General features: G+C 40.8%; 3 protein-coding genes across 6 annotated transcripts in view; 1 reads left to right on the top strand and 2 right to left on the bottom strand.

Annotated features, from left to right (window-relative positions):
- Positions 1-959: 959 nt before the first annotated feature.
- Positions 960-6,421, bottom strand: cUnh1orf35 (chromosome Un C1orf35 homolog). Its single transcript, XM_084368141.1, has 8 exons — positions 5,788-6,421; positions 4,556-4,706; positions 4,419-4,464; positions 4,216-4,298; positions 2,890-2,962; positions 2,595-2,674; positions 2,300-2,422; positions 960-1,664 (listed from the first exon to the last, which is right to left on the bottom strand). The coding sequence occupies exons 1-8, from the start codon at positions 5,882-5,884 to the stop codon at positions 1,409-1,411; spliced, it is 909 nt and encodes a 302-aa protein (XP_084224267.1). The 5' UTR covers positions 5,885-6,421; the 3' UTR covers positions 960-1,408.
- Positions 5,483-13,052, top strand: guk1a (guanylate kinase 1a). The gene is made up of 8 exons (XM_084368143.1): positions 5,483-5,658; positions 6,441-6,589; positions 9,895-10,008; positions 10,831-10,872; positions 10,989-11,224; positions 11,409-11,493; positions 11,581-11,666; positions 11,859-13,052. The coding sequence occupies exons 2-8, from the start codon at positions 6,556-6,558 to the stop codon at positions 11,895-11,897; spliced, it is 636 nt and encodes a 211-aa protein (XP_084224269.1). The 5' UTR covers positions 5,483-5,658; positions 6,441-6,555; the 3' UTR covers positions 11,898-13,052.
- Positions 13,053-13,266: 214 nt separating this feature from the next.
- The window catches only part of obscnb (obscurin, cytoskeletal calmodulin and titin-interacting RhoGEF b), a 59,285-nt gene continuing 47,131 nt past the window's right edge, over positions 13,267-25,420 (bottom strand). For all 4 annotated transcript variants that reach the window (XM_084368134.1, XM_084368136.1, XM_084368135.1 and 1 more), the window contains 27 exons: positions 25,027-25,308; positions 24,449-24,530; positions 24,235-24,356; positions 23,920-24,117; positions 23,784-23,816; positions 23,594-23,692; positions 23,276-23,494; positions 23,140-23,173; positions 23,000-23,052; positions 22,788-22,886; positions 21,720-21,776; positions 20,812-20,957; positions 19,727-19,924; positions 19,523-19,599; positions 19,269-19,439; positions 19,001-19,160; positions 18,707-18,823; positions 18,423-18,587; positions 18,170-18,328; positions 17,886-18,063; positions 17,643-17,756; positions 17,352-17,519; positions 17,048-17,150; positions 16,790-16,919; positions 16,491-16,584; positions 16,290-16,332; positions 13,267-15,700 (listed from right to left, as the gene is read on the bottom strand). In XM_084368134.1, the coding sequence (XP_084224260.1) occupies positions 14,581-15,700; positions 16,290-16,332; positions 16,491-16,584; positions 16,790-16,919; positions 17,048-17,150; positions 17,352-17,519; positions 17,643-17,756; positions 17,886-18,063; positions 18,170-18,328; positions 18,423-18,587; positions 18,707-18,823; positions 19,001-19,160; positions 19,269-19,439; positions 19,523-19,599; positions 19,727-19,924; positions 20,812-20,957; positions 21,720-21,776; positions 22,788-22,886; positions 23,000-23,052; positions 23,140-23,173; positions 23,276-23,494; positions 23,594-23,692; positions 23,784-23,816; positions 23,920-24,117; positions 24,235-24,356; positions 24,449-24,530; positions 25,027-25,308 (4,421 nt within the window). In that variant the 3' untranslated portion in view covers positions 13,267-14,580. The remainder of the gene's footprint in view (positions 15,701-16,289; positions 16,333-16,490; positions 16,585-16,789; positions 16,920-17,047; positions 17,151-17,351; positions 17,520-17,642; positions 17,757-17,885; positions 18,064-18,169; positions 18,329-18,422; positions 18,588-18,706; positions 18,824-19,000; positions 19,161-19,268; positions 19,440-19,522; positions 19,600-19,726; positions 19,925-20,811; positions 20,958-21,719; positions 21,777-22,787; positions 22,887-22,999; positions 23,053-23,139; positions 23,174-23,275; positions 23,495-23,593; positions 23,693-23,783; positions 23,817-23,919; positions 24,118-24,234; positions 24,357-24,448; positions 24,531-25,026; positions 25,309-25,420) is intronic.

Here is a 25,420-nt window from a genome sequence, read left to right as displayed (position 1 = left end):
GGTGTTGGAAGGGGAGGGAGTTCGAGTCTCGGGTTCCTCGTAGGGCTGCTTTGTGTGGCCTCCTCTCCTGCTGCTCCATCAGCTTGGTTTGTGTGTGGCGGTCTAACGGTACTCGGTCATATAAAAGGACCAGCCTGGTTTTTTGCACTCTTCTTTATGAATGCCTTGCTCTTTTTTAGTGCACCCCCCAGGTGCCAGCCAGCAGAATACCCTCTTTCAGACCAATTCAAGGCAAATGCAAACACTACACTCTATTATGACCAGTGGAGAGCATTCCAATGGTATCGCACCAGTCAGGGAGCTGAACCTAGAACGGTGAGGGATTAAGAAGCACTGGCATGATTGAGAAAAGAAAAGGAGCGGGGCTGCTGAGTCGTGCAAGAGGCACAGTGGGATGGAGGAGATGTGCAAAGAGCAACGTGGCGTCAAGGATCATCTTGGGGAAAAAATTTAGAAAAACATTTAAAGAAACTCCTGAAAAAGCTGCGATGTCCTATATTCAACTTTAAAATATTTACTCACTAATGCTGATGTTTCATGACACAAACATTACTGTGCTGCTGAAAACACAAGCTATTTACCTAAGGAATGTAATTTGTTTTTTGTTGCTCCTGTCCAAACTTGTTTGAGACGTGTTACTGGCATCAAATTTAGAATAAGCTTCCATTTACAAAAATCAATGAGGTTGATGAGGAAAAACATGAAGTACATTGTCTGTGTACTGTTTTCAATTGAGTATAGGTCACAAACTATTAGCGAATAATCAAAAATGATCACATTCTCTTTTATTCTTTTACACAGCAGCACAACTTTTTGGGACTTGGGGTTGTACGATACTTTAAAAAAAATGTTGATATAAAGACTGATAATTCAATCTGTATCAGTTTTTTACTTAAGCTGCTGTGAACACGTGTCGGGGTAAGCAGTTTCCAGGAAAATCCTGACAGCATAATAGAAAATTTCTGCTTGTGGTATTAATGTTTTGATTTAATTTTCCACCATTTTCCAAACAGCGACAGCCGCCAGGGCCAGAGACAGGGATAAAAGATAATTTTGTTTGCTTTGCAACACGTTTCATCTTGTGTAGTATTTTAACAAATTAGATCAAAAACAAAAACATCACAACCTATCACAATACAAAATATGATGTTTGGCAATTTAATCACATTAAAAGTGTTTTAAAAAAAAAGAAAAAACAGCACAAAAGACATCAGAGTCCCCATATTGACTTATTGGGTGAAGAAGCTAAAACACGAGGCCAAAGCCTGTTAATCAGACACATCGACCCGTCTCCATCCACAGTCAGATTGGCCGTTGAGGGTAAATGAGGTCTTCAGGGCCATCGCGCTGCTGTAGAGCATTCTGTCCGCGTTATGTGTCTTTGAATTGGGGGAGGGCGGGGAGGACATTAGTCGTCCGAGTCTGTGTCATGGCGCCGCCTGTGGCTTTGTATGGCACCAGCAGGGGCCGTCTTGTGGCCGGCAGGGTTACGGGGGACAGGAGACCCCCCATCAGAGGAGTCTGAGTCATGTCGCTGCCGTCGGTGATGGGGGTAGGAGTGCTGTTGCTCGGCCTTTGCTCCCCCCCTTGAATGGCTGTCATGGGGTCTGGCTCCACTCTGACTGTGGTATGATGGATTATGATGATGGTGGTCCTTTCTCTGCCTGAAGAGTAAAAGGAAACAAACAATCCGTGATCAAGTCGTGGTGGACAGAGTAAGATATGGTCAGGCTGGGGAACAAGAAGCTGACTGATGAGCTTTATAGCGACATCCACAGAAAACACCCGATGACAGCTTTATGTGAAGATAACTGGCTGGTTTGTGGACACATGTCTGTACATTTACAACTTTTATCATGAATCCTGTACACTGCTATCATGTGCCGATTTATATAACAAATCCTTTCCCACCAGCACATAATAAGCAAGCACATGAGCTACATTATTCATCTGGTATGTCCCCAACTGTCATATACACCTGATTTTCAGGATGTATCTGAGGTCTTGTGAGGCATGCACCCCAAACTTAAGAGGTAATACTTCAAGATGGTGTGTGTACGACAGTGCCTTAGTGCCCTCTAGTGCTGAGTGAGGAAAGATTTTGTTTCATAGCAAACCTTAAATTCTCCAAATTGTCTAGAATACAGGAGGTGGAACAATTTTTAAAATATTTTCATAAAATTATGCAAACTTGGAGAAGCCTATGATGATTAACCGTGATTTGGAAATAGAATATTTTAAGTACTTCTGTTATTTATCCAATCTCAGGCAACTGGTGAGCATTGCAAAATAAACCAACCTCTTTCTGTTGTCATCTGAGTCTGATGAGGACGAGTCCCTTCTTTGCCTTTTCTTCTTTTTTTCCTTCTTCTTTTTCTCCTTTTTGCTCTTTTTTTCTTTCTTCTTCTTTTTGCCCTCGTGCCTTCAAACATAAGAAAGCAGTGTATAACTATTATTGAATTACACACAGCAAACTGGATACAGGGTTACATTTTGTCCAGTAGAAAAAAATACTTGATGTTTTTCGTGTCTGAAACATCATGCAGGTTTTCAGCGACTTATCTTAGGTGGTGGCAAATGTGAGCCGTACTCACCGTTGTTCCTCGTCCCCTCGTTCTACACTCTGAGAAGTCTTCATTGTTGAGGTTTCTGGACGAGCTTCTGTTTTGTGATGCTGTAAGGAAAGCATTTCATTAATCTTTTTGTGAAGTCGTAGATCCACTGAAATAAACCTCCAACTCTTCAAGTCTGCTTGTAAAAAGATTCAACAGGCCTGTTTGTCCATCCATCGAACTGGACTTCCATTTTTAAACATCTGAGTCTTACAGAGTGAGCGTCATAAAAATGTTATGTGACATTTATCAGAGAAAAAAAAAAAAAAAAACTTACTGTAAAAACAGGCAAGCCTATTTTAGCTGCCTCTTTTTCCTTTTGGGAGAGCACCATTTTCCGTGACCCTGCACTGTAGATGGAAACACTCATTTAGAAACACTTGACAATCACAGTGCATTAAGATAAGTGGCTCTCTTGCTGCCACCTAAATGTCAACAGGAGCATTTTAATGAGTTTTAAGAGGACAAAAATAGAAAACTGTGAAGCACATGGACAGATATTCACATGTTGTTGTTTGCTCTAAAAACAAAAACTATTTTTATGATAACAAACATTAATGTGGGACCATAATCAACTGGAACTCATAAAATATATAGACAGATGCGTGGAAATACTAAAAAATCTTCTGATATTACGTAGGTGAGTACTTGTTACACTTGTTGACGTTAGTCGTTGTGATTTGTGATTGAGACTTTCCATGTGGATTTCTACGGAAGCCCTAAAGGGCCATGTATTCATACATTTTATTTCCTCCGTTTTCCCGTGATAACGAGTTAATTTCATTTTTTTTTTCGAGATCTCGAGTTACTATCTCGAAATAACAACTGCCGTTTTCCCGAGATAACGGGATAATTTTCTCGAGATCTCGAGATAACGAATCTTTGTTTTCTCGAGATAACGATATATTTAATTTGAGATCTCGAGATAATGACTGTGATATGATAGACCTGAGATTATGGAGACGCCCGGGACCTCGTAGCTGGTCAGCTATGTAGTTAACGACGACATCAGGCTCACTTAGATTGCGCCGCCGATGTAGCTGAAGCCTTGCTAACTGTCTTTTTAGATTACGCACACTAATGTGTATATTATCTGTAATAGCAAGGCACAATGCTATTTCAGCCTGTGTCAGGCCTTGATTGAAAAGATATGTGACCAGGTGATCGATATGCTCCTGCTTCTCTGACATTGCTACACTGAATGATGTTTCCTGCAATGATTTAATATACTACACTATTGTTTTGTTTTTTTCAAGACTGAATTAATTATATCGTTATCTCGGGAAAACAAAGATTCGTTATCTCAAGATCTCGAGAAAATTATCCCGTTATCTCTGGAAAACGGCAGTTGTTATTTCGAGATAATAACTCGAGATCTCGAGAAAACAAATGAAATTAACTCGTTATCACGGGAAAACAGAGGAAATAAAATGTATGAATGCATGGCCCTTTAGGGCTTCCGTAGATTTCTATATACTCTCACATGTAAATGATATGTACTTAAGGGTTATTTATTTTTACACTCCATTCCACCTTATACTAGGTTGTTATATCCTATATGTAAGTTGACTGCTTAGAAATAATAAATCAATAATAAAGTCACCTGGAGCTTCCCAAGCCTGAGATACGATCCACATCTTTCTCTTCACCATCAGCCTCTTCCCTCCTGCAAACATCTGCAAGGTCCTAGGAAGAAAATTGGGAAAAAGAAAAAATCGAATCATTCAACTTTTTTAATGAAAGCCAGTTCTTCAAAAATTAATGTTGAGCTTTTGAGCGAAAGTAAGACCAAACAACGTGACATACCTCTTTGGTCAAGCCAGTAGGTTGCCTTTTGATATTCTTGTGCCCTCTAGATACAAGAATAAAAGAGATAAATATTTCATATCTTTTGGCCGACACTTGTGTTTATCAAGCGTTTCTCTTCCAGTAATTAAACTTACAAGGCAGCCATCAGTGCCTCATGCTCTGCAGCCTTGACGGCAGCAAGTTCTTCTTCTTTGGACAAAGGTCTGCTGCCTTTTTTGTCTCTTGCGTACCAAGTAAGATCTTTGCCTTTTTGCCATCGTCCTACTGGTGCCATCAAGGAGTTCCCTGGAAACAAAACAAAAGATTTGAGAGCAGATGATGAGACGATACTGGTAATGTCACCCTGAGACAACCCCTGGAGAGACTCTGCTCCCTGCTATGCTTGAATAGCACCCACGGTGGTGTTAACAGCACTTATGGATGTTACATTTTCTTATTAACAGATATGAAGTAAGTGCTATATTCCAGTAGAGCGCATGGAAGCAGTATCCCACACAAAACCTCACTGAGCTCACAGCCAGTCCGAATCAGGGTCAATGAAGCAGCTCCAAAGGATGTCACCTGATGATTTCAGTCACTTCTGCCAATTATTTTTTATGGGTTCAGTGACATTATTGTTTTATTGTCATTACAACATAAAAAAATTTGAAAATTGCCCATCCTAGATTCCTGAAACAAATAACGTCAAGAGAAAGACAGAAAACGTCTGAGAAGCTAGAATTTCATTTTTGCTTTAAAAGTGATTAAAAGATTGTTGCCAGTCCATTTCTTCTAATACTGGTTGACTAATCACTGCACTGATGTTGGTGTGTGGGGGCAGACTTCGTCCTTTGAACACATGATTGAAGAAGACACTTGGCAATGATGTTGCACTTTGAAAAAGTTCACATTTTGGTTGCATCCTCTTTCCAGAGTCACCTGCTGATCACATTATACTGAAGATATTAGGGTTTTAAAAAGGTACCCGTGCCATGTGTTTAATCGACTTCCTGTGTCAAATGTAACGATCGTGTCGTGTATTGTAGTTTATCCTTTTATGTCACAGCTGTGGGTGCTACGTAGTAATGCTGACATGATGACAGCGGTGTGGGCTCTCACAGGAGGTACGTGTGTCTGCACAGAGAGAGGAAGCAATAAAAAATAACACGACCTGCAGTGTGTAGCGTTAAAAATTGGACTAATACCGAGCCACTACACCAGCCCTGAGAGTGTGTAATGAGGGACTCTACAACAAAAGGTAAGGAAAAGGAAACGTGTGGAGTGCTGATGCCACGTTGTGTAGTTGTGATTTTTGGAGTCTCGCTCTGTTGGTCGCATGCTCGCACACAGCTATTAGCAGTGTCCCTGCTAGCTTGGCTAAACTTACCGAGATAGTTTTCTCTGTGTTTATCTACTTTCACGTCATCCCAGTTGAACTGGTCCTGGCCTCCTCGGACGCCTCCAGATCTTGACGAACCAAACATTTCAGCTCGTTACGGTGAAGTTTTAGAGAAAGGAAGCGTGTCGTTAGCTCAAACAGCTGACTTTAGCCACATTAGCACGTGAGCAGCGCGATTGGTCGGGCCTTCAGCATTCGCTCATCCGGGGAGTTTTGCGGTGAGTTTAATTTCCCTGTGTCTATCGGAAAAACGTATTTCCTGGCGGTGGTGTTTACTTAGACCACTGAAACTAATCCGGTAGCTGATTCGTCATTCATCGAAAAAAACCTGAAGAGCGACAGAGTAATAGTTGGTTATAACAGCCTTTAACTCAAGCTAGGCTATGCTATATAGCTAACATTAATCCGAGACCTAAAAACAACACCGTCGTTAAAAAAAAAAAAAAGCCTAGCCATGCGTGTATTTGGCTTTCCGTCAAAGAAAAAGCTGCACCTACAAGTCTGAACACATGTTTTTAAAATAGCAGCGTCAGTAGCGTCTGTTCTGTGGAGCTAACGCTGCTAACATCTCTGCGTTTCTGTGTATTGCGCGCGCATTCTCGACGCTCGCGAACGTAACGTGTTGATGTTTTGGCCCGCAGTGATGACGTAGGCAGCACAGTTTTCCCTAATGGCTCTCTCAGCAATCGCACAGAGCGGAGGAGAGGGAAAATCCTCCGGAGACGACCCGGCGATCGTGGACTAACATAACTCCCGATGTACATGAGATATTTTTCCAGGCTATTGTCAGGTAGGAAGGAGGATATTTGTTTAATTTCTGTTGTTTTTGATCATCATCTGCCGCATCACTGCTGCTTACACTGCCATTCATTTCCCTTCAGTGTGATACAGATGGTTTGTACTGCCTTGTTGTAGAAGAAGATGGTTGTTGTGTGATCACTGAGCAGGTTAAACCAGTTTAATTGTGTGTGAGTTGTGCTGCACAACAATGCTGTCTTACTATTGCTGTACATCAGTTTTAATGCCACCAAGGATGATTTATGAACCTGCACCATATGTTATTCCCTGTAGATGGGAGCCATCAGTAATAACTGTTATTTAACTCAGGCAGTGCTTTTTTAATGGTTATTAATTTGCGTATTATTATAAAAATGATCCAAAAAATCTATGCACAAAGCAATCATACACATTTCCTCCAGGAAATGCTTCTTTAGTTTGTGTTTACCAGCTTAAAAACATAAACTCATAATTTTCATCCAATCAAAACATTTTATTGCTCCTTACAGCGTTTTTATTGCTTCCAACAGTGAGTCAAAGTGCACTTTGTTAGGAGTTTTTATCAGTTAGATAATTCCTGTGCAGTTGTGGCTCTCACTCGATAATAATAAAACCTGAAAAGTTGTAATCTTTAGTTTCTGTGCACGATATAAAATAAGATAAAATGAGTCTGAAAGAACAGACCTGTGGTTGAACTTGTGCCCATATAATGTCCAAATCACCTCTACGTGTACTTCAGGGTCGACGCTGCCGTTTTCACATTACATACTGTGTGTTGTAGGGCTGCAACAAATGTTTCTCACTACATTAGTATGTCAGCAGTGTTTCAGTGAATTAATAACGCAATTTGCACATAAAACTGTGCACAAATTCTGACCAAAATTCTCTCCAGAGGTGACATAATCAAATATTTTGTCTAACAAGCAATTGCAAACCCAGACATATGTAATATACGATCATATACGACAACATACAGGCAGAGAGAGATCATCAAACCATTGAATGTTCACAGTTTTGTGTAGTTTGTACATTTTCGTTGTCTAATTGATAAATCAATATATTGTTCCTGCTTTCATCCTGACCACCTAACTGACTGTATCCGACTGATAGACCTGACAGATTTCACATGATTTGAATTATGCTCGAGGCTACTATCAATCACGTGGGGTTTAGTGCACATGATTAAAGTTAAGCTCGGTGCAGTTTCCAATAAGCGTCTGATTGTAAACCCACATGTCTCTCATTTCCTGTCAGCTCGGTGTCAAGTACAAAAGGTTCATTCTTGTGTAGGTGCTTGGTTTGTATTTGGCTGATAGTCCCAGAAGGTTTTGACAAAAGGAAAATGCAAATGAGATCTTGCTAAACGTTAGTTTAAAAAAGTTTCCTTACTACAGAATTACAAAACTTTGTACATCTTACAAAGACCCAGCACACCTGCTTGTTCATGAACTTTTGCTTTGGCATTGATAATATTTCACTCTGGGGCTGCAACTTATACCCTTTTTATTTAGTTGTGTATTTGTAAATTATGGTAAATGTCCATTTATTGCTCAAAGAGCTAATTAGAATTGCGTATTTAGTCTGACAAGTTGCAATCTGTAAATTTATATTATATTATATTATAACTGACAACACTGAAAATCAGAATAAAAATGATTTGGTTGATTAATCAATTATTCCAGCACTAATTTACCATTGTTTAGAAGGCTGTCTTTTAATAATGGAAGTAAATATACTTGTAAGGCTTTTTAAAGAAATAAAAAAATAGATAACTATAAGTACATTGAATAAGAAGATAATAACCTATAATTGAAAATAATAATTTTATTGTCACCCTAATTTGATTAAATTGCACAAATAGATTCATGGAAACGTTTTCAGTTCGAGGGCACAAATCTAAATATGTTGAATCTTTTCTTCACTGGCTCGAGGAAAAGGAACTCCTGCTCCTTTAATTAGTCATGTTGCTGTTTACGGGAAGCGTTCAAGAGGCAATAGAGAATGCCTCTTGTCATCTGCACCTGCAAAGTTCAAAGATGACCTCGCTGGTTTGCCTGGAGACAAGAAGGCCCACAGTTTTATTTTCGGCTATAAAAGAAACTTAACCAGTATAATTTAAGATCAATCAATCAAAGATGGATTAGGCTTATATATAATTTATCTGTTGCATGTCATCATGTCATATGGACTATGTTATTCTTGGACTAAGTGCCAGCCTGTCTGATACCTGACATCGATGTAAGTAACAGGCCTGTAACCGATAACCATGATGATTTATTTAAGCTCCACGCTGTGGTTCTTTTTAGTGGCCCAACAGCGGAGCTATAGCTGCTTTCCTATTGCTTCTCTCTGATTGGAAGATTCTCATAGTTGTTACTGAAACCCAGCTGACTTCCTGGTTTACTGCATTGTCTTCTCAGCCTATAGAAAACTCATAATATCGTAGAAGAATGGAGGGTTGTGTCTCGGCCTTTGGACCATAAAAATAAAAAAAAAAGACAGGACTCTTCCTATAAAAATCCTCAGCATTTTAAATTCATCTTGGGCTGCTAAATATACTCCAGTGTGAAAATGGCCCTTCCCTCTTCTTTTCACTCCTCCCTCCTGCATTCGTACACACCAGCAACCGATCACACCCACTCTGTTCACTTCCCCTTCTGCTCGAGCGCTGTGTGTACAGAGGAAAGGTAAGCAGGAACGCCACAGGCTATACTTTATTCTTTATTTGAGTAGTTTAACCAAAAATGGTGGTAATGAAAGAAGGTTGTGTAGAATATATCACAGTGTCGAGATGGTAAGATGTTGATGTTTGCAAGTGTTTGCTTATAGGCGTGTCGGTAACTGGATGGTTCCTCAATGTAGTTTTATGTCTTTGTTTACTTGAATACGTGTACATGTGTGTATTAAAGGCAGTTTTTCCTCTCAGCCTCTTGTGTTTCTTAGCTTTTCTGTTCTTTCCTGCAATCACAAGCAGAGTAGGACTCTCCAATTAGTGAGTAATTGCTCCTTGACAGCACCATGGTAACCTCACGGCTTGCCTGTGCCCTTGTGGGCGATGTTTTGTACTCATCATCATCTGTTCGCCTTTGAGATCTGCTGGCTTATCATTTTATCACGCTTATCCCAGCAGACCGGGGCAAGGCTTGTCGAAACACATTAACCCGCCGTAATGTTCTGAGGTCTTTTTTTTTTTTTGTGCACAGATGTATTTGGTCTTTTTATGACTCATGCCACAGGATTCCAGTGGTTGTGTGTCATCCCCTCCACCCTTGCCCACTTGTTTCCTTCACTGAACTCTCCTCTCCTCCTCCCCTGCAGCTATGGCTGGACCCAGGCCTGTGGTGCTGAGCGGCCCGTCCGGGGCGGGGAAGAGCACGCTGCTGAAGAAGCTCATGAAGGAGTATGACAGCGTGTTCGGCTTCAGCGTCTCCCGTAAGTCTGCCTGAGCATCTTACATTAGTTTTTGGTGGCTTGTTATTGATGAGTACAGTCTAACATGTAGGTCATTCAGTGTTTGGAGTAAGGGTGTCGCGATATGCACGATATTCATATGATAATAACGTCTGAATTATCCAACAAAGATGTTCGGCCCCGTGCATCTTTTGTTCGTGAGTTCATCTGGTTGCCTTTTCACTGGTAGTTGAGGAGTTGATAATGTTCTTTTTGTACACTTTTTTTCCACAGTTATGGTCACAGACTCTCTCCACCTCCCTACACTTGTGTGTTGAGGGTAATTTATTTGCAAAAAAAAGAGATACAACACACAATAAACAACGTTAAAGATGAATTTGATTTTTTTCTTGATTAATAAGTTCATCCACAAAGTTTTTTTTTTAAGTTTATGAGTGAATGAATGAATGATCTATTTTAAAAATCAATTAAGGTCTCTCTTCATGCTAAAAATGCCAAACGTTCTCTGTTTTCAGCTTCTCATATGTGAGGATTTGGTGCGTTTGTGCTGTTCTATGTGACATAAAACTGAATATTTTTTAGTTTATGCCAGCATCAAAAAATACAAGTCATTCAAAGACATACCTTTTGAGTTTTAGTTTATAGTTTTTTGTGGACCAGATGATTAATAAAACAAAAGGCAGATTAATCAGTGATTAAGATGATCATTAGTCACAGCCCTCAATCTGATATGAAAAAATTCTTGCAGACTGATTTTTCTGTAGATCAACAAATGGATTCATCGATTGTTTCAGCTCTCAAATAAATCAATGACTGTGACATAAATGTCTTATCAACCCTCAGATACAACAAGAAATCCTCGGCCTGGAGAAGAGAATGGCAAAGGTACGACACATTCTTCCTCTTTCTCAAGCGCTGCAACAGCATATCACATGTTTTGATTCGGCAGCATTGTAGCTTTCTTTATCTGTAATCTATATATTCCGCTTTTTGTGTTTCAGATTACCATTATGTTACACGGGAGGTGATGCAAACAGGGATCGACAACGGAGAGTTCATCGAGAACGCTGTGTTTTCTGGGAACATGTACGGGACGAGTAAAGCTGCTGTGCAAGACGTCCAGGCCAAGAACCTCATCTGTATACTGGACATCGACATGCAGGGCGTGAGGAACATCAAAACGACAGACCTCAATCCCATCTACATCTCCATCCAGCCGCCATCCATGGAAGTCCTGGTAAGCACAGAAGCAAATGCGTGTCATTGAATTGACAGCAGGCACGTAGATGTTCCAGTTTTCCTGCCCAACAGGAGTTTCTGGGTGTGGCCTTTGTTCTCTTTGTGCCACAGGTACGTGGTCATACAGGTTTTGGATCCTCTGATTGTCTCTGAATGACATTTTTTTACTTGTATTGTTTCAGGAGAAACGCCTGAGAGAGAGAAAAACAGAGTCAGAGGAGAACCTTCAGAAGCGTTTACATGCAGCCGAGGTGGACATGCAGCTTAGTAAGTATTCATTGTTTTCTGTCGGAAATCAAGAAACCGCATAAACTTTAGAAACACGACTCTGAACGTAACTTTATCTCCTTGTAGGTAAAGAACCTGGTGTGTTTGATGCCATAATTGTCAATGATAATTTGGAGGAGGCTTACGGGCAGTTAAAAAACGCTCTGCTTGAGGTGAGTTACCGTCACAGAACAGCCCTCAGTATCAGCATCATCAAACAAGTTTTCACCTCTTCACACATTGAGTGAAAACGTTTTAACATAAACATGATTCAGTGAAAGCGAGACTATGTGACTTTTTAGAAAGAAAAAATAAAATCAATGATTGTCCCATCGTAACTCTGTATTTTTTTTGTGCCTTCCTAGGAAATTAATAAGGTCAAGAAGGTCAACATGTCTTCGTAGGAGACGGCAGCACCCCGACACCCTTTTTGTCCCGTCCAGCTACTTCTCACCAAAACCGCAGACCTCCATTCCCGTCGTGAACATTCCCTCAGACGGTGGTCTGTGAACCTCAGACATCCCTTAGCGGATACACAAATACTTAGGTTTTACATGGTATTTAGAGGTAGTTATTACCAAATGATAACATGCTGTTAAGTGGAACATTTATTTTTTTTCTTACTTAAACTAAGCGCTTTCCATATTTTTATTTTCATTCGTATGAAGGAAAGATACTCCAATAATGCTTACTTGATATGTGACTGACTGGCGTGGGGTGCAGGATGTTATGTTGGACGGACGCAGATACGCCGTCCTCTCACCAAGCTGGAGTAACACAAATGTAACTCACACCATCATGTGTATAAAACTGGTCCTCCAGGGGTGTAGAAAAAGCATTTCTGGATATGTTCTGGTGGCGAGTTATGTTACTCATACTGTTCACGGTGAGATAGATTTACAAGACGGTGAAATGAACTGGTGAGTTTGTTGTCACACGTTTAGTTCAGGAGGGAAACCTCGTCTGAAACTTCGGCACTACAACTGATTTCTGGAAAACATGGCTGCTAGATGTACACGCAAGGCGGCTGTGTAAAACTATTCCAGTGCTGGTGGTGAATGCTTTTCTTTTACAGGTTTTTGTAAATTGCAACAGAATGTGCTAACTCCATTAAGTTTGGTTTGCTTGATAACCATAAATACTGTCATGCTCTAGTAGGATTAAACTCCACGATAGAGATAGAAACTGACGCTTAAAACTGTCACTTTTTTATTTTTTCGGACAGAACAATGTAACTGTTTATTTTACAGTTGTAAATTTGTAAAACTTTTATATTGTGTAACTGTATCATTTTGCAGCTTCACCTGTACAGTAAAATGACACTCAGTGGACTATTTTGATTCCTCACTGAAGGAGACGTTTTTAACTTCGAAGGAAAATTAAATTGCGTGTTTGCCTTTTTTTCTATTGCTAAGAATCAAGCACACAAATCGTCTTTTACTTGAAAACTGAAAATATTTATGACCCATCTGTAATTTGGTGTTTTTTCCCCCTTAACAATCCATCTTTCAATTTTGAAGTGTCCACTTATACAGTAATTAAATGTTACATGAAACTAACCGGGATGCATGTAGTTCTCTGTTGTGTTATTTTACACTTAAACATCTCTTATAATAATGTGCTTGGTGTTGTGAATGTCATTATGTATTCCTTAAATCTATTACACATCCAGCAGTAAGACTATGTTATCTGTTAAAACTTTAATAAACATGTTACAATACTGGAAGAAGAGTTTCGTGAATGTGTGCTATAAATAAGAATTGTGAAAGAACATTATTTGCGATACATTTATTTAATTCAGATTTAACAGAGTACTCAAACATGTTTCCAAAAACTACACATGTACAGTACAAGCAATTACAATCCGTTAGTGCTTTAATATTAATACATAACACGTTCCTTGTAACTGACTAAAAACAACACAAACACCACACATATTTCAGGGGACAGCTTCTGTATTCTAGCGAAAAGGTAGTCAATTCTGTGAGCTCAAGTACTTTCGCATAAACATTTACTCACAATCAAATATGACGTTACAAATTCGGTTACACTGGAGAAACACCTCTGCTGTGGGAAAGCAAATGCATGCAGTCACTCATCTAAATATCTGTCACTTACATATGAATATCCCTGTTATATGCTGTGCGTTCACAGGTAACTGCACTGCATTCATAGACACAACAATGTTTTAAAAGCTGAGTGTAATATTCAGTTCACAATCAATGGTAGAAACGTGTCACAACAATAAATGACGTAAATGCCGTCAAATAGAGTTCTGATGTGAAGCGGGCTGTCGTTCTGACTGCTCAACAATAAATCATTCACAAACAACCCAAGTAGAAGAGAACTCATGATTGATTTTCGACAAACTGACTATGATTTCACCAAATCAACAACCGAAGTTCTGTTGTTTACTTCACATAATCAGTGTTGCATAAATGAACTCATCAATGATGAACTAGTAACATGTAGACATGACGTCATTAAAAGTCATTAACTCCCAACATTCGCTGCTCCAGGAATCCAAGGCACTGCAAAAGTGCAAAAGGCAACATTTCTTAAAAGGTACAAAAGTAAAACCGTGAAATATATCTAGCTAAATATATTGTACTATTTGTTTATGTATATAGCAACAGTCTCCGTTAATGATAATGCTTGAATCAGTTAATATTGGTGGGTCAAGGTTTATCAGCTTGTAAAGGTTTCTACAACATGATGAAATTGTTCATCAGTAACTTGTAAGTTACTAATTTCTTGCTTTCTGTCCACTGTGTATACTGTAAAACAGATAATGTATGTGTCATAAAGCAGTTCTAACAGAGCAGTTTGGGACTGAAATACAGTGACTTAGTGATAGCTAGATTTTCCAACTCACCTCGTCCAAAGACACCATCTGACTCTAACCATTTGTCAAGAAACAGACTCAGATGATGAGCCTGATTTCTGATGGGCAGCTTTAAAATGGAATGGTTTGTCAAATGCAGTAAATATACTTCAGGTTAGAATATGTCTCATTCGTCATCTAGGTAGAAATGTCCCCATTTAAGACTAAGAGGGTTTGTGGTACTAAATCAAAATAGCTTGCTACTACTGGTTCTGATAAAGGTTATCACTGATTTGAAGAGTGACTGGGTTTCCCACTGACGTGTAGCCGTAGGTCTGAGTTGACACTTTGGTTTTAAAGCTCTGCTGCCCACCCTCGACTCTCTGCACCTCTGAGCAGTATGACGGCTTCACTTCCAGCTTGGCGTGGCTCACTTGGATGGGGACGTGCCTCTCCGTCCCGGACCGGGCTCCGCTGGCGTGGGGGGCAGCGGATGAGAAAAGGCTGCTGGGGAAGAGATGCTCCCTGAAGCGGCTGAAGAATCCGCTCCTCTGCCTCGCCGCCACGACAGGCCGGCCCACGTTGAGGACCACCGGCTGCCCCACAGCAGACCCACCAATCTCCCTCTGCAGCACGGAGATCTCACAGGGCTTTTCTGCAGCAGCGCTGTGGACGTTGGAGGCGCCGTACGTCTCTCCTTCTTCTGGGACGTAATCCTCCAAGTCTTCGAGGGTCAGGACGCGGCCTCCTTGTGTCAGAACCTGAGGCTCCCGTTTTCCCGATGAGTTGTGATCGTCATCTTCATCATCTGGTTCAAAGATGACAGTTTGTTGATCATCCAGGTCGCTGATGTCCTCTCCATCTGCAGTGAGGACGGATGAGAGCTCATGTGGCTCTCCAGTGATTTGTGTGACAGAATCAGAGGTGACAGGACCCTCCTCTTCCTCCCAGGAGAGCGGCTGGCTGCTGACGTCTCCCTGCAGCTGGGCCTGCTCCACCAGCTTGTTGTTGCAGTTGTTGGTGTTTGGGTTTTCTGGTGGAGACCGTTTGGGTCTGGAAGGTGTAGATGCACGATCAGACCCTGCTGGTGAGATGCCTCTCCTCCTGAGCAGCCTGGGCGATTTGTTGACCTTGTACTCGATGACCTCCTCTACCTCAACCCACCTGGGCTTGCTCTCCACGACCCTGGCTCCAGCACCCTCAGGTTCAGTAACATAGAGGGTCGGGATGGTGGTCTTTCTTGCAGCGGGCATCCTCCTCACCCTGGCTGTAGGGGGCTCTGGGGTGGAGGTCTCTGAGCGGTGAGCTCCAACAAGGGATGCGCCGGGGGATCTGTGCCTCCTCATGCGTGGGTTCTTCACCACAGTGGTTATAGTCTCCTCGCTGGCATAAACAATAAGAGACAACACTGGCATTATTAGAGCTGCAGTAACAAGTGTGTAAATATAAATGCTGTCTGAGGAGCTGCAGTAATGAGGCTGCTGGTTAAAGAAGACAACACCCTGGTGAAGACAGCCCATCCTCTCATCATCCTGGTGATAGAATCCTTTACACTCAGGCTTTAAATACTACACAGCGATGCATACATGAGGCCACCGAGGGAAGCTCACACATATGAAAGAGACCAAGTTGCCTAAGTCCATTTTAACTTTTAGCGAGTAATACTTTCACAGCAAGGCAGGACGCTTTACCAACCCAAAATGTCCATATTTGACATCCTGGGAATGAGACTCAACAATCACAATCATCCCACTGATTCTAGCTTTAAGTTTAGCTTCAGTTAGCTTTGCACAGAAATGGGCAGTAGAAATGTTCCTCAGGGGGATACTTTCTACTTTTCTTCTTTGGGTACATTTCAGAGCCTGTACTTTTACTTGAGGAAAGAATGTGTGTACTTTTGCCACCTTTGCAGCAAGGTCCAACCAGGCTACAAACATGCTCACAAGGATCATTTTAGCCTTTTCATACTTACATGATGATGGTTTTCTTTGGTATTCTAGTCTCCTGCTCTGTAACTACAGGGAGAAGCAGAATAAATGAGATTTAAAAGACAAAATAGGATGATTAGTCTGAAAGCTGCAGTTGCTAAAAAAAACCCTTATGTGGAATATAAGGTGCATTAAAAGCATTATAAGCATTACAGTCTCTTTAAGGATTAAGTTGGTCTTCCTACCTTCAATAGTGATGGCCTGCTCACCAGTACGAGCGACAGCAGAGAGTGGAACTAAATCAGCAGCACACTTGGCACTGCCCAGACGGTTGGACAGCTGACAAAATCAGAGAATATATTTTTAGAGTCTTAAAGATTGTTGCTAATTGATATCAACTGCTTTCAACCCTTGGGTGCAAAAACAATTATAGGGCCAAATTAAAATGACTGAGAGCTGCACAGAATTTTGTTACCACAGGAAATGTTTACATTAGTTTAAATAAGGTTTTTGATTATTATTATTATTTTTTATGTTGACTAACCTCACACTCATAGTGTCCAAGGTCTCTCTCTGTCAGGTTTTTGATTACTAAGACCAGGACCCCACTGCGGAGCTCGCTGTACGTCTGAAACTTTTCCTGGTCAGTCAGCAGCCTGCCATCCTTGAACCACCTTGACCATAAACAGGTACATGCAGCCAAAAAAGAGAGGAAGAGGTTAACACACAGGGCAGCAGAAGTTTCAAAGGACCTCCTGAATTTAATCAAAATGTTGAACCAATTTCATGAATGTGTGCATACCTAATCTTGGGGCTGGGGGCACTCTGTATGATGCAGGTGAACTGAGCGTCCTCACCGGCCACAAATACAGCATTCCTCATTTTATTCACAAAACGAGGAGGCACTACAAGACATATGTTAAAATATAACACATGTTTAAACACTTTAGAGGTTAGTCATGAGGGAAAAAAAAGTTCTCTAAAATATGGCTAAAGAACATTTGACTCATTACTGATACTTTCTGTGTTCCATTATAAATTAAATCATTATAATTTAAATCAAAGCATTCAGGTATTTTGAGACACTATCACACTATGTCACTTACCCTGAACGGTGATCTTGCCGAGAGTGCTGGCGTTGCCGGCTGAGCTTGTGGCAAAGCACATGTACTGTCCAGAATCATCTGCTGTCATGTTGTCAAGGATCAGTGTGCAGGAACCATCAGGGTCCTCGATGATGATGTGATGAGGATCGGCCTCCACAGTACGTCCATCTGCATCCAACAAGTAAAACAATCCAACACGTTTGGCCTCAGATGTTGTTTGTATTCAGAAGTTGGTCATTGGTTAAGAGCATGTGCCTTTACTCCCCGTAGAACAAAAAAGAAACGACGTACCCTTGTACCAAGTGACCGAAGGTTTGGGTATTCCAGTGGCTTTGCAGGCCAGTTTAACAGTCTGTCCCAGCTCTGCAGTGCAGTTTGCCAGAATTTCATCAAAATCAGGAGGACCTGTGAAAGGATATTCATAATGAAAGGTTATGTTTGAAAGTCTGATAATACTAAAAAACAACATTCTGAGTGATGAAAGTGAGAATAAAATACAGAAATAAGTTAGCGTGTGTGTGAATGTGAACTCACTCCATGCAGGCATGCTGAATCGCTGCTGCAGTTCTCTGAAGTCTCTCAGCCATGAGTTCTTGATGGTAACAGTTCGAGCCTGCAAGGTGTATTTCCTCACAGAGTCCTCACGTTCATGCCAGATCTCGAAGGCACGGTCGTCGCCCTCCACTGTCTCATTCACATCAATGTTATTCAACTGCAACGGGATGAAAGATAGAGACACAAACACCATTTAGGCTGCTGAAGAAAAAGAAAAGAAGAAAGTGTTAATAAAAAAAAAGGTGTGTTATTAAAAATCTTACCTTCATCATGTTCTTAAAGACATATGTTTGTGTATCAGTGTTGCTGTCTCTCTTGGGTTTGCAGATAATACAGTAGTTCTTAAACAAGAAGACATGGCGGTGGTGACCTCTGGAGGACGTCCTAATTCCTGGAGCCCCTTCCCACACTTGGAAGGGTCCCTGGTTTCAAAAGAAAAAAAAAAAAATATATGAACACTCAAACAAAATGAATCATGTCAGTAATCACTGTACTAATCAAGAATGCCACATTTACCTGTCTAATTGGCTCTCCTAATACTTCCAGCGTGGCGGGATAGTTCTCGATCATGGACACATGGTGTGTATTCTCAGAGCGCTGAGGGAGTGCAGACACCATGGCGTACGCCTCTTCCAGGAGGCAGCAGTTCTGGCCATTTTTTGCCTTGTTTCGAATGAGCTCCTGAATATGATGGAGAAGAGATTTTTATAACTTAAATATGCAAGTGATGTGTTCCTATCTGTAATGGAGGGAACTGAACGTCACTAGAATTCATTCATATTGTGTGCCACAGCTGTCACCTTGAGGACGGCCTTGTACTTCTGAATCCTGTCCAGTGGATGTTGGAGGCAGGCATTGATGCTGCGTACAGGGGGATCAGCAGGGTCTGCACTGGCTTGGGCTTTCTCAGTGTACTCCTACAATGTAGTGAAAGGAAAATTCTTAAATTCAAATAATTATACTGGTGTAGAGTCCTTTGACAGGGTATTTACATGGTGGCAAGTACTTGAAGTAAAAGAACATAGTGGTACAATACCAAATAAATTACAGCTACAACAAAACTCACAGAAGAGGAATAACAGTTCTGGTGTTACCTTGAAGAAACGGTGGACTGTCTTGTCACTGATGGCAGATTCAGCCAGACCCTGTCCAACGAGATACTGCAGGTACTTCTCAAAGCCCTCCTTGCTCTTCAGGAAGCACATGGCTACATCATCATCTGTCTCACACTCATTCAACTTTGGAAGGAATGCCCTAAAAGCAATAGTTGTGGGAAATTGATGCATTAAAAATCTTGTTGTTCTTTGCTTTCTTTTTTAAAATATCTGACTAAAATGAAAAGTCATGAAGAGGGGAGCTCACTTGCTATGGAAGGACTTGATATCATCAATGTTCCTGAATATAGTGTCCTTCTGGCTGCTGACTTCAGGCGGTGCATCGGGGACGTCTGCATGCTTCAGGTGGTGGGAGGTAAAGAAGTCTACCTCTTTTACAAACTCTGATTCACCATTTATCAGGTCGTGGATCAGTTGGCTAGGGACATGACATAATAGTTGGTTATGATACATGGTTTAATTCTGGTAATTGCTTGGTGAGTGTTGATATGCTTTACTTACAACAACTTCCTCTTGTATTCACCCTCAGACACCTCCTCTACACTCGTCTCCGGAAGGTCACCTGTCTCAGCAGAGAGCTGGAGGAATACGCATTTTTATGATTACCTTTAAATTGTTCAACAGCCTAAAGAGAATAAAATTACGCTGGTGATAAGAGTTGAGATGTGATGTTGGTGGATCAGTGGCTTTAGTTCTATGACATACTTTGAGTTTCTTGTCCAGGTAGGCAGGTGAGACAAAGCCTTGGCGGGATGGTGTAGTTTTGGTGGGTTTGGTCCGGACTAACCATTTGAGTGGATGTGCTGAGTCCAAAACTTCAACATACTGTCCCTCCTTGAGCGAGATAGATTCTTTGCTTGCTATGGGGTTGTAGTCAGCCGTTGCGACATAGATGTCAAACATCTGGAAAAATATTAAGCACACGCGGTTTCACAAAAGCTGCTGTGAGGATGCTTATTCTTTCTGTTCTACTTCTGTGTGTGTAGAGCGGATGTTTTCAAAAGCCTACACTTTAAGGGCCTGTGTCCACTTAGCGTTTTTTCTGAGTGCCAGCTTTTATCAATTGTTCCCAATGAGTGAGCGTCTGCTGCAGACGGCCACCCAGAGAAATGGCACAGTGTCCAGCGTCTTTTTTCTTAGCGCTCCGCTTTTTTGTGCAGATCGCTTCAAGTTGAAAATCTCTCAACTTTTCAGAAAGCAATGGTGACGTTACTGTCACTCTTTTTCTTTTCCCTGGCCTAGGCGATAATACTCACCATATTTTTGTCTCCTACAGATCATGTCATGCACCCACATCCTCCCTGCTCTGATGTCCTGATATCAAATAAAAAACAAACCGATAGTAAACTGCACAGGGGCAGTGTCGGTCATACAGTGGCTGTTGTTGAGATATTGTTGTCATAGAGACGAGATGTACGTGCAGCATTTTTCCTCTCAGTGCACAAACACTTCATCTCCGCATTCCTGAGCGCACAGCCAGCACTTTTCTGCCAGAAGAAACTGCTATGTGGGCCCTAAAACCTACACTAACATTTCCCCCTAATTCTCAAATTAAATGTTTTGGTTCATTTTGTGCCTTTATTGATGTATGAAATTCCCTCTTTATGTTTCTCCAGACAGTGCCTCTGTGCTGAATTGCGGTGGATGGATAATATAAATAAGAAGGAAGTAAATGGACTATAGCTATTTAATCTGGCTATCTGAGATTGCAGAACTTAATATAAACCTTGAGGTTTCTAGTAAAGCAATTCTGGACATCAAATATCACACTGAGAATTTGTCTATCTCACCTCTCCCCTGGCATCCCCCTCATCAGACTCAGACGAGGAGTCAGCAATGAGGGAGGGAGGACGAGAGCGACCGTGATGAGGTGATGCAGAAGGCGTCTTGGTCTCATCATCACTGTCTGCACCTGGTACGCGTAATGAAGCTGAGGCTGCAAGGACGGAGGGAGGCAATCAGAGGAAGACATGTCAGGATTCTGTTTAATCAGTAGTGCAAAGAACTAGAGCACTTACAATAAAAATAAAAAATAAATAAAAGAATATGTAATATAAATATATAAACTTGGTCACTGTTATGTACCATAAAAATGAACATACTTGGTTTGAGATGCAAAAAAAGTTTTTTTTTGTTTGAACTTGGTGGCAGTTATTAGTAACACTCCACTCAGTTTGTCAAAGCTCGGATGAGACAGGACAAGTCAGCTCTAAATCACATTTCAAGCAATAACCGACTCTCTGCTGGCATCTGCTGGCGCTTTATTTGCTTAGCAATGTCTCTCAAAGCATGTCTAGGTATCATTTTAGATTTTATTTTAAAGTAATCACATATTTTTTGAGATGTAAAGAACATTGCTTTGCTATGACTATGTTAGTATTGTGACAACATGCAAGAAAAGGCTACAGTACAGATAACACTTTTTATCTGAGCTCTCCACATACATGTCTGTCTGTCAGCATGTATTCCAGCTATAAGTTGGTGAGACTTAAGTAGGTATAAAGGGGCACAGACAGCACAAGAGGAAAATGCTTTACAACAAGAGAAAACTGTTGTGACTGCATCTATAATACATGTTTCTTCCTGTATGTAAAACGAAATGTCCTACTAATCATCTGCAAAGTGATCTAACACTAGAAAAATATCTAAAGGGAAAAATGTATATTAATTGTGAAGCTGAAGCACTTGGGATACATACTCGTAGTTTTGGGCCAAGATTTCATCCACTGGAGCACTTCGTGATTCTGTAAGCTGTCTGAATAACAAATTCATGATTGGATGAGCATTTAATCGGTTGGGTTGCTAAACTGATGGATGTAAAAGTGGTAAAGAAATGATGTCTGTATGAAACAATGAGAGCTTTTAAGTCAGATGCTCAAGGTTACAGTAAAACATGCTGGAAAACAAGCAGGAAATAAACGCTCCTTTGTCAAGTTTGGTGTTAACCTCACATCTACTGGAAAGTGAATTCTTATTCAAGAATTGAAGTACCTAAACATTCACAAAACCACACTTTCACAATTCTTGAATAATCCCAATGAATTCACTAAAATTCTACCAAAACAGACGAACATGTAACAAAACATTTACAACAGAAGCACTGTATCCAACATAATGTGTGGTTTGTTTGTATGCTTTTAGCATCTTTAGCATTACCAACTAGCGAAGCCATTTGTGTTTCAAATGCAGTATCAGAAAACTATGACTCATTCTAATTTAGCAAGGGGACAGGCAACCTGCAGGGTTTTATTAACAAACACAGATAACACCAGGTGATTATAAATTAATGATTTTAAAGGGACTTTCTCTGGGTGAAGGCGTCCACAGCATGTAAATCACAGACAGTACGTTATCTGGTCATAGTTAGCTTGCTGCATGGATGATGGCGACAGAATTAATAATTTCACACTGAATGAAACAATCTGTGATTCTATTCACCAGTGTTACCCAGTGCTGGATATTAGTTGTACATGCGGCAGTGTTTGTTTTGACATATAAACTTTGATTTAGTTTTTGTTATATAGTCATCTGAATTGTTTCAGTTTGTCTAGTTTTAGTTGACTAAATATCGTAAGATCTATAGTAGATTCAGATGATATCCAAACTAAAACTGACAGAAATTGCAGACATATTGCCCGCCTGACATATTCTAACATTGCTCAGTATTTCTGGTTGAAAGTACTGAAAACTCTAACTAGAATTTCTTTCAAACATATTGATTGAATATGTAATCGCACAGACAGAATGGTCCATAACATACACTTACCTTGAGTAAACTTGGCTGATACCATTTCAGTGATCTGGGAGGTGAGTTTCATGAGGAATTCCTCAGTACCTACTTCACCTAGGTATGGGATTTTACCCTCTTAAGGCACACACAAATAGGGAAGAACACCATACTTATTGCAGTATTAATTTCTACAAATCATTTATATCACTGTAAATATAGACAATATTTATATAAATAAAAAATCTCACCATGTCCTCCGCTGGCCTCCCCTTCTGGTGGACTAACTGTAATCCCAAGAACCCTGATGAAAATAAAATGTTTTTTTTATATTCAAAATGTACTGTATATACAACACAATCTGAAACTCAAACCTCAAAGAAAAACTTACTCTGATGCTTTGGTCTCTTTCTTTGGTTGTGGTGCTGGGAAAAAGAGGAAGAAACATATACAATTACAGTCAAACCCAGAGATAAACTATGTATATAATTTAATCTAAAGCGCCTAGATGTCTTTGCTTTCCTTACTTTCATCAACCTCGAGGTGTGCAGTGCAGATTGACTGCCCTGCACTGTTTGTGGCAATACAGGTGTAGGCGCCAGTGTATTCTGTGCCCACGTCCATCAAAATGAGGCTGTGCTGGCGCCCTGAGCTTGCCATCTTGTATCCCTTGGTATCAGGCTTGATCCACAGGACATCCTCCATTGATTCCTCCTTTAGCCAGGAGACCATAGGAGTGGGAGACCCTGAAAAAGTAAAGGGGAGTATTGAGAGTTTTTAGATGTCCTCAGATTACTGGAGGTGTTGAAAGATGTTAAAACAATCACATTAAACATTAAACAAACCTTCTACTTTGACAGACAGAGTGATGCTGGCTCCTTGTTTCACCTTCCTGTTGCTGAACCTCTCAATGAAGCGGGGTGGCACCAGGTGCACCTTGGGGTCTGTGTAGATGAAAAACAAAAGCACAGTTATAATATACTATTATATAAACTAAAGTAGTTGTACCTCTGCCAAGTTTGTAGGATAAATTACCTCTTTTATCTTGTGGCATAATCTCCCCTGGACCTGTTGCAAAATGCAGTTGTTACTTTATCTGTAAACATCTTAGCTCTAATATTTGATCTCATGCTTTTTGTGTTGGTAATAATTCAGACAATTGAATACATACTCAGAACTATCAGCTGAGCAGAGGAGTAAGCAGAACCAGCCACATTGCTGATGTAGGCTGAGTACTGCCCCATATCCTCTCTCTTCACCTTCAGGATCTCCACACCATGAGCATCTCTCTCTGAGAGCAACAGAATCCTGTCCGAGGGTCGCAGAGGGTGGCTGTCTTTGAACCAGTATACTCTGGGTTTGGGGAATCCTGGAGGACAAAGCGTATTTCACAAACAACATTCTCAAGTCATGTGTATAAGACTGTTACAATCAGCTGTTGGCTGCCTCAAATGAGTTAAATTTTTATATTGGTTGATAAACTCACCCTTTACTTTCAGCTGCATCTTAGCACTAGGTGAACCAGGACTGACATGAACATCATGAAGCTCCTCCAAAACTTGTGGTAGTTGATCATCTTCAGCTACGGACTCAAATGTCTCAGTTTCCCTGCACGCGAAGAACAGAATGTTATTAATATTATAAAACATATTCATCAATATATTTTTAAACATCATAAACACTGTTCATAGTAAATTCACCTGGACATGTAGCCCTTGGCACTGATGTAGGAAGATGTCTCAGTGGCATCAGCAGCGGTGTCATAATCTGAGCTGCAAGACACTGAAAGAAAAGATTGATGTACAGCATCACACAGTGATCAGGGAAATCAGGGATAACGTGTGTCAATGTTTACATGTGTAGTTTTGCTAGCCTTGTGAGAACCAGTTTGAGCTTTCAAAGCCTTCTAATTGGTACACCAGTGTTTCCAGGTCGCTTTTGTATTTAACTCTCAATGTAAGGACCCTTTTGGCCACTATACATTTTTAAGATGCTACTTTAGGACTAGCTACTAATTTCAGTTACTAATTTCCTACTTATTTCCTACATTTCCCAAAATGTTTTTGAACAACTCAAACGAATGTGCCTGCATCCAGATGTTGGTTTCATGTTTAGTGAGAAGGAGCAAAAGATATGTCAATGACAAAAGTTAGGGAGTGAGATTTGCCTGTCAAAAAGAGAGAAAAGAAAATGAGAGATGTACCCTCAGAACAAAAGCATTGTCTTGTGTGATGAACCTTTAAAACTACTCCTGCAGTTTGTGGATTTTACTACTCACTGTCAACCCTGAGTTCAGCCTTAGTGGCTGTGATGCCGCTGCTGTTTTCAGCTGTGCAACGATAGACACCCATGTCAGTAGGCAGCACAGTGGTAATGATGAGTTGGTGGCAGCCCTCCTGGTCTTCATTGATCATGTAATGGTCATTCTCCTCCAGCAGTTTGCCATCCTTATACCACCGAATGGTGGGAGGGGGCTTGCCAATCACAACACAGTCAAAGCTGACTGGATAACCGTCTGGAACATCCTGACTCCGTAGCTCTGTCAAGAAGACTGGGGCAGCTGGGTAACAAGAGCAAAGAGTCGGAAAATCAAAAAGTTAAAATGACCACATAAAATGTTGAACACTGGTTGGACTCAAGTAACAAGGACAATAATGAGCATACAACAGAGC

This window comes from Pagrus pagrus (assembly GCF_965226575.1).
Source record: "Pagrus pagrus genome assembly, chromosome: 12".
In the NCBI taxonomy this organism is placed as follows: domain Eukaryota; kingdom Metazoa; phylum Chordata; class Actinopteri; order Spariformes; family Sparidae; genus Pagrus; species Pagrus pagrus.
Note: the sequence above shows the minus strand (reverse complement) of the source record. Positions and strands in the feature narration are given on the sequence as shown.